At 35.0% G+C, this 8,986-nt stretch overlaps 1 protein-coding gene across 1 annotated transcript; it reads right to left on the bottom strand.

Annotated features, from left to right (window-relative positions):
• Positions 1-1,290: 1,290 nt before the first annotated feature.
• LOC132754090 (uncharacterized) lies at positions 1,291-8,734 on the bottom strand. The gene is made up of 2 exons (XM_060744685.1): positions 6,394-8,734; positions 1,291-5,038 (listed from the first exon to the last, which is right to left on the bottom strand). Exon 2 carries the CDS (start codon positions 4,404-4,406, stop codon positions 2,784-2,786), a length of 1,623 nt encoding a protein of 540 aa, XP_060600668.1. The 5' UTR covers positions 4,407-5,038; positions 6,394-8,734; the 3' UTR covers positions 1,291-2,783.
• Between the last annotated feature and the right edge of the window lie 252 nt (positions 8,735-8,986).

Here is an 8,986-nt window from a genome sequence, read left to right as displayed (position 1 = left end):
TCCAGAAAATCAAATCGAAAATGACGCCGGAACGAGCGAAAATAACAGACAACTAATAAGAGTAAAGACCGATAAATTGAATGAGGAAATCGCGCATGGAATTGAGTCTGAGTTAAAAGCAAATTTCATCGTTTGTAGTCGAAATAAAACCGTGAAACGTAGTGAACTAAACATTACTTTCGTTGCTGATGGTGTAGATGCTTATCTGATGCTTTATGAAATACGTGTAGTACCCCATTAAATATGACCCTTCGACAAAAAAAAAGACAAAAAATCCCAGATCTCTAAAAACCTTATTGAATTTGAAATCGGGGTAGTGTGAAAACTTTTTGCATGAAAAAAATCAAAAAGTTTAAAACTCATTGCATGAAAAATTATCTGGAGCTGTGGCTTATGATTTGAATGTTTGTTCAGCAGGAGATGTGCATGAACATATTAACAATATAAGACAATATGCTTTGTTTCATGGTCAAAATGACATGTTAGTATTATGAGCGTAGATCACATTTGTACACAAATTTCTACTAAAAAACAAACACATATTGATAACTTTTTTAAAAAAAGGCATAAATGTTATTATGAAACTGTAATACATACATAATATTGTACAGTTTTTGTGTTTATAAAAAAGATGTTATCATATCTATGACTTGATATATAAAAAAGTCTCGAATTTTCCAGAATTCTATTGAGAGACCACTCTATTAAGAGACCACTTTTTGGCAGTCCCTTGAGTGGTCTCTTAATACAATGTCGACTGTATATTATTACCTTTAAGAGAAAAAAATAAGATATAAATGTACCGACCCACCTTATTTCGGGTAGTATATACACTTCAGCTTATAACTGTCTCAACTAAATTATTTGGCCCATTTTTCATCCACTATAATTAAAGCATTTGTAATGTATGTTATGCTTATTCTTAAACGTTTCTTACATTCAAAATTAACAGTTATGGTAAAAAACGGATTTAAAAAGCATTTTAGGCAACACAAACTAAAACAGGATACAATTTTTAATCCAATATAAAAACTGAATTATAATATATCTATTATGTAGGAAACACTAAAATATAGATTGCAATTACAGCTATCAGTCTTTGTAATAAGTATTGGTTTATGCACAATTACTCATTTAAGTCCTCTTCGAATGTTTCCACATTACTACAGTTTATTTCTTTGCATTCACCACAGCTGGCAGAGCATCGTCCGTGTTTGCGATATGTACACCGTTTAGTGTTACAATTTGCTTTACAGCTACATTTAATTATCTTTAACAGTCGTTCCGGTGCTGCAGGTAAATATGTTTTATTGGGGATAATTTATTATCTTTTTTTTTCAGCCAACCCAATAATATCAATCCGCTCGATTGATATTATTGCCTATCCATGTCTGTGTTTGCATGTACACTCTGAAACTATGGTATTTCGATGCTGCTTTAGTCGGAGGAAGAGTCTGTACCTGTACAAAAGTTGTACTGTTAGCTATCTTGTGTACAAATGTTTGATATCGTAATTTGTTTAAGCCTTCATGTTTCGTACCATTATATATATTAACCATGGTTTTTTCTCCAGCAGCTTCAACAGTAGCATGTGATGATGCACGAGAAAACACTTCAGCTTGTTCTTTTAACTCGACGTCATTGATTAATTTTTTCAAGAAAATGCCTTTTCCTATACCGTATATTCGCGATGTTGTATCACAACCGGTGAACGCATGTGCAAATGGCAAATGTCGACAATTTTCAGCTCCCAACACTGCTTTTGTTTTCAATATGTCCCATATTTTTTTCTTTTTTAATGTATTTCTGGCGTCGGATTTATAATAAATATTTTTATTATGTGTATCTGAATGGTAGCAAAGAAGGACAAGTATATCCGTGTCTTCCCCAACAACAACAACAGGTTTTTCCGCAGCTAATTCTACTGCAGTAAGAGCTACTAAAAGATCAGCATCATCTGTAGCATTCCGTACCACACAATTCTTTTCTTTGAGATAATATCCGAGTAGGTTGATAAAATTTTGCTTGTTTTCATGATTGGTCAGAAAAGTTTCCTTTTTTGTTATGAATGGATTTCTCCCATCAAAATTTATTTTCGTACCAATAACCCCTTTTGCTTGCCGTAAATGCGTAACATCTTTTATTGAAGGCCCACTGCTGTACCCATCGAAAATGACATGCGCTTGGCCGTAATTTCTCTCAACAAGATTTACATATTTCGAACATATTTGGTCAAAGGATTCTCCATAGTTCCAAGGTATTCTATGCACAAGAGACCCTCCATCTAAAACATAGTATGGATTATGCTCCGCTATACTATCAACACCACAAACCCCAAGTTCCCAAATTGCATTTGTCAAGTTAGGCTTTTGTGCTTCTCTTAAAAGCCCAGAAGAATCAAATAAAGCAGACGGATTAGCACAGAGTTCATATTCAAAAATTTCCTCAATGTTTTCCAAGGAGCTGTCGGACACTATAACTAAACGTTGAAAAAGTAACTGGGGATCAATATGGATTTCTTCACCATTAATCTTTAGACTGTTTTTTGTACCAAGAGTTACTGCTTGATTTGTACGTTTGAAAGTATACTCAGACACATTTTGGTTTTCCATTTCATTTAAAATTGTTTGACCAATCAGTTTCGCTTTGTCTACATTCACATTGGCATCGGCAACAGCCCCAGTTTCAATATTTAAACTAGGTTCGTCTGATTTCAGTAAGGTGGCCATTCCAGTTCCCCATTCTTTCAGCGGCTATAAATCGTTTTAGAATGTCCACCATGTCTATATATTGCAACCAAAGTTGTGCAGTTCTGCAATCTTTATACGCCTTCTTTGCATTTTGGAATTCAAAGTGCATGTTTTAATAAGGTGGTTCTCATTTACTTCATCAGGCAATAACTCTTTTGACAAAACCTTTTCAAACAATTCTCTCACAGTGTCAACATCTACAGAATTAGCATTTGGGATAAACTCATCAATGGGTTCGTTATTATTATTATCATCACTATTGTCTTGTTGAAGTTGGGGGAATGCCTTCTCAATCAATAGGGTGTAAAGAACATCATGCACAAGGAAGTGCCCTCTCACGGCTCTACTTACTGCCTTCCCGGTGAGCATATGTCCAACTGTGTTTGCAGCATAAATAGTCCCGAGTATTTCTGCAAGTCCAGAGTTTTCCATTAGTCTTCCAATGCTTCCCAAAAAGCTCATTTCAGTATGAAATCCACCTAGTCTAACAACAACATTCTTTATCTCACTTTCTTCGGATTCATTCATAATAATGTTTAACGCTTTCCAGTACAATGGTTGGTCAAACGTGATAACTTGTGTTGTGCTATGACTGCGACACTGAAGTGCTACAAATTTTAGAGTTGAGTATATGCATGACATATCACCTGGACTGATGTCGATCATTGGCATGAAAATAACCGAAGATTTTCCGGGGTGATTACCACTTTGTACCATTTGCATGATTCCTGACCACCCAGGAGATTGAAGACGAAGTGGACGTGCTAATTGAATAAGGAAGTCCAAACCTTTTGGAGGTTGATAAGTGTCATATACATCTACAAGTTTCTTAAATTTCAATAGCTCCATGGTGTTTAATGTTTGTTTATACTGATGAATATTTATTTTCCCAACAGCTATGAGGTCTTCATTAGTTGTAGTTACTCTAGGAATGGCACGCTTATTTTCAATTACTGGAGTTACTGCTGCAATAATACCCATGCCGTGAAATGTATTGAAACCGTCAAGTGTCCCCGTGTTGTGATCAACATTGTCTGCTACAAATTGCATGAATTGATCACTCGATTTTTGTATAGTGGTTCCATAAACAGAAGCTGCACTAGTTTCAAACTTTTGAACTTCATGATATGAGGAACAAAATCCAAGAGTATGGAGTGTTTCTATAAGAAATTTTGACCCAAACTGATGATGCAGCTGTACGCCCAAACCTATTTGCAGGGGTGCAATAACTCCTTTTGGTATAGCAGCCTGTATAATAGCCTGACCTATAGAACATATCTTTTTTTCAGATTTTTTACTGCTTACTAATTCTATTAACAGGAGCTGAAGGCTGTTGGGTAAGAATTTCATATTAAAATCAGACGACATTACTTCTGATGAGCTGGGATATATTTCTTTTTGATATTTATCTGATTTAATGTCGTTGAAAATAAGTTTTGCTGCAGTTTTGATTATCATTCTTTTTTCTGATTCACTATCATTTGTTCCATTTCTTCGGTAAAATGCATGTAAAATGGCATCAGCATTGCTTTTGAATGTGATAACATTATGCTTTCCATTAAATTCAGTTACTGTTACCCTTCCACCAAAATGCTCAATTACCCTTTTCTTCATATAAACAGTACTGTAAGCATTGTCTCCACAAAGTTCCCTCATTTTATCAACAAGATCTGATATAGTTGTTTGATCATTCACATTATTTTCAAAATCTTCAATTATTTTAAAGAAAGCACTTTCAGCACAAGGTTTGGTCGGTCTGCCTTTTTTAGCTTTACTGTTAACAAATTCAGGTGCTTGGTATTGTTTAGGAATGTTGTATCCAGATCTAAAGTTTGAACTGCATAATTGATGGTATCGTGCCTCAACAGCCGGCAGATCTTGTGCATATTCAATTCGTCCCAACACTGTATTTCCCCAATCATCCTGTCTCTTAGTACATACGTCTCTTATTGTATTTTGAAAGTCAAATGTTCTTACCGGGTATGTATCAAATCCCCGTTTATTTCCTGCCCCGATTTTAGCATAAGACCCGCAAAATAAGAAATTCTTTTCAAAATCAAAAATGTTTTAAGATTTGTGTCGGGTTCTTGGTTATAAACAGGCTCAACCAAACCGAGCCTGCAACATTTTCAATTTTGTTGTGGTGGACTTTCTTTAGGGATTCTGTTTTTCTCTATTTTGAGGTAACTCTGTTTCAGTTCTAGTTTGTCTTTTTTGATTTGGATGACAGTTGGTCCGTCTACATTCTAGATGAACGACATTTCAAGGAACAACAAACAACTTATCACCTGGAAAAAAAACAACTAGTTAAACATATTGACATTTAATTAAAATAAGATTTAATCTGAATATTAATTACAGATGAATTAACTAGAACTGCCACTATCATGGCTTGAATACCCCCGCATACCACTTTGTCAGAATCAACAGTGGCCATTTAGAGCTCAAGGACAACCTCCCTGCCAAATCTGAGGTTACTAAGACAGTGCATTGCTAAGTTATGTATTCTACATGCTTCAAATGTGAAAATGTCAAAATCAATACATTGCGGACAGGACATTCTTTAACAATTGAGAAGAAAAGCTTTTTTTTGTCAAGGTCCCTGTGACCTTGACCTTTGACCCAGTGACCTCAAAATCAATAGGGGTCACCTTATAGTCATGATCAATATCCATACCAAATATGAAGACTGTGGGTCAAAGGAATCTTAAGTTAATGGGTAGACAAACTTTTTGAAGTCAAAGTCCCTATGACCTTGACCTTTGATCCATGGACCTCAAAATCAAAAGGGGTCATCTACTTATCATGATCAACATCCATGCCAAATATGAAGACTGTGGGTCAAAGGAATCTAAAGTTATTGGGCAGACAAACTTTTTAAAGTCAAAGTCCCTGTGACCTTGACCTTTAACCTGGTGACCTCAAAATCAATAGGGGTCATTTACTAATCATGACTAACCTCCATGCCAAATATGAAGACTGTAGGTCAAAGGAATCTTAAGTTATTGGGCGGACAAGCTTTTTGAAGTCAAGGCCCCTGTGACCTTGACCTTTGACCTAGTGACCTCAAAATCAATAGGGGTCATCTACTGATCATGACTAACCTCCATGCCAAATATGAAGACTAAGGGTCAAAGGAATCTTAAGTTATTGGGCGGACAAGCTTTTTGAAGTCAAGGCCCCTGTGACCTTGACCTTTGACCTAGTGACCTCAAAATCAATAGGGGTCATTTTCTAATCATGACTAACCTCCATGCCAAATATTAAGACTAAGGGTCAAAGGAATCTTAAGTTATTGGGCGGACAAGCTTTTTGAAGTCAAGGCCCCTGTGACCTTGACCTTTGACCTAGTGACCTCAAAATCAATAGGGGCCATCTACTAATCATGACTAACCTCCATGCCAAATATGAAGACTAAGGGTCAAAGGAATCTTAAGTTATTGGGCGGACAAGAAAAAACCGACGGACGGACGGACGGCCGGACGGACGGACAAGCTGATTCCAGTATACCCCCCTTACAACTTTGTTCTGCGGGGTATAAAAAAGGGAATCAAATGTGATAAAACAAAAAGTATGCAATTTGTTAAAACCCTTAATTACTCTAATATCTATTTGTAATGAAAATGCAAATTATTTGATTTACCCTTATTTAGGCTGGCTTTAGTAAGTCCTAGTTTTGCTATTGGTTGATCGTCTGAGAGCATACAAATGATGAATTTAGGCGTTTCTCCACTAAAAGAAAAGAAAATGTATATAACATCATAGTAGTGTATAATTCGTGATACATTGCTTTTTAAAACAATATGTAGATAACAAGTGAGCACTATTTATCGAAATGTGGCATATGCAATATATTAAAAATGGTGTGAAAAAACTGATCTGATGCTAAAAACAAGGCAATGCTACACAAAACTCTCAAAAAATACAATTGTTACAGAAAGTGAAAAAATGTCGACTTTTGTCGCTTATCCGCTTCCGTAGAAAAAAAAGTAATGCAAGACCTTGCCGCGTTTTTGTTTCAAATTATTTTTTATATAAACCATGCATATAATTAAATATTTGAATAGTATTATGATATTCTAGTTATTATGTATCATTTGAAACAAGTTTCGGCAGCTACTTAAAAGAAAATAGCATTTATTTTTTCTAGAAGTCGCGGAAACAGGTTACACCATTTGTCATCTGCAAAACTTGTCTACTTCTATTTCGCCTGCGTGCATAAAATGACAAATATAGTTTTAAGATTTTGTAAATACAACACAAAGATGATGAAATAATACTTACCTCTAGTCTTGGTTTGGGTTTTTCATTTTATCAAGAAAAGTTTTCTGAAGGAATTAGTTTGAGGTTTAATTTCAAAATATCTAGCCTATAAGGAAATATCTTACCGATAAAATTGAGAAAAATTACTAAAAGAAAATAATCAATCAATCGCTCGTTTAACGGCACATTTTACCCATTAAACGAACAGATATTTTCTTATCGTGAATTTTGATATACTTAAAAAATAGTTGTAGGGTATGTAAGATGCTCATTGCCTGGAGAAAAAAGTGCTGAATGTGAAAAAGGAAGAACAATGTAAATAAAGTAGTTTTTTGATTTCCGCACCAAATACTTATTACTAACACATATTTATAATTTATTCCCAGAAATCAACAGACGCAACATATGATTCAGGTGATTGGCCAATGAGTAACCATTTCATACTGGTTATGTTGTGAAATAAACTGTTAACGACATAAGATCTACACTAAGAGAGACACACTTTTGGGCATAAGTTCGATGAATTTAATTTTCCAAATAAAAATACCTTTAAGGATAACGGACACTTATGCATTGTATTTACACCGATCTCTCAAATATTGACCTGTGTCGTACGACTCATCCCCAATGAGGGTAAAATTGACTCCGACATAAAGAAGTCCGCGTAGAGATGACGATTTTATTTTATAAAATACAATTTATTTTTTCAAGTCATTAAAATCGTTTATTGCTTCCAAGGGGTCACTGTTTTTTTTTTTCAGATTTTAATATTGCAAGTGCAATAGTTTGACTGTGTTACTATTTATTCAACTATTCAAAACTACTTTCACTTTCGGTTTAAAACTAACAGTGGACGAACTACTAGCATACGTGTTCGAGCCGCCATGTTAAAAGTAGTGCGTTCCCATCATGCTTAGGTAGCACTCCACACTAAATTTCAAGTTTCTGCCGTCAATGTCCTACAAGCAATATGTCTGATAAATCTGATCCCAAACTACACAACCTGGAAAAAGAAAACACATTTTGTTAAGAACATATATGTCATAACATTGCAAATCTGTAATGAAATCATCCCATGTGCAACAGTCAGGCAGTTAGAAAAATTCCAATTCATTCCGTAAAAGCCAAAAATCTATAGTGGTCCGAGACCTAAAACAACATTTTTCGTCCCTCCGGCAAAAAATACTTGCAAATATACGGTCTACAGAAACTCTGTCACTGCTTTAGCAACTCCCTATGCATGCAAAATATCACAAAGAAATAGGTGCTTGGCCTTGTAGATTTTTTGCTATTGCTGAAAGTTTGTATCCCCCTGTAAAATTACTTGTTTTCACCGAGCATGCTGTTTAAAAGCAATGTTTACAAACAATGGCGACCTTGACATCAATAATTATCAGCATGTGATTTCTAACCATGTTTTCGAATTTGCCAGTGATCATATTACATGTCAAAAAAACAAATTTCATGCTGAAAATGCATTTTAAAGACAACCAGTCTTTTAAATCCACAATAGTCACTATATCCATGAAATCCTCCCTGGCCATTCGAAGCTGTGGCTTCATTTATTGTGGTGTGCTGCCTTAGAGTAGTTTCACACAGGTCAGTAAGACCGGTGTACACGAGCATATATTTCAATCGGAAAATCTCGGCTATTATCAATAAAAGGTCGGACTTAATGCGGATTGAAAATAGTTCCACCACTTGTTTTAGATGTTAACAAAACTGAGTGAGTAATCCTTGATAATGTATAATGTGTATGAAAAGTATTAACCTGTATATGTGTTTTTGCATTTTCATGTTCATCGCACACATTTATCAATCTTAATTTTACAATGTTAAAATGACATCCAAAGTAAAATAAAGTCTATTTCGGTAAAATTATGATCGGCAATCATAATCAATCTGAACCTGATGAAGTACATGTATAATTAAATCAGAATACATGTCAACAGGTAGACATTTTGTACTTTCGG

The sequence above is a fragment of the Ruditapes philippinarum genome, unplaced genomic scaffold (assembly GCF_026571515.1).
Source record: "Ruditapes philippinarum isolate M1 unplaced genomic scaffold, ASM2657151v2 ctg14249_1_1_1_1, whole genome shotgun sequence".
NCBI classification, from domain to species: domain Eukaryota; kingdom Metazoa; phylum Mollusca; class Bivalvia; order Venerida; family Veneridae; genus Ruditapes; species Ruditapes philippinarum.
This window is presented reverse-complemented; position numbering and strand designations above follow the sequence as displayed.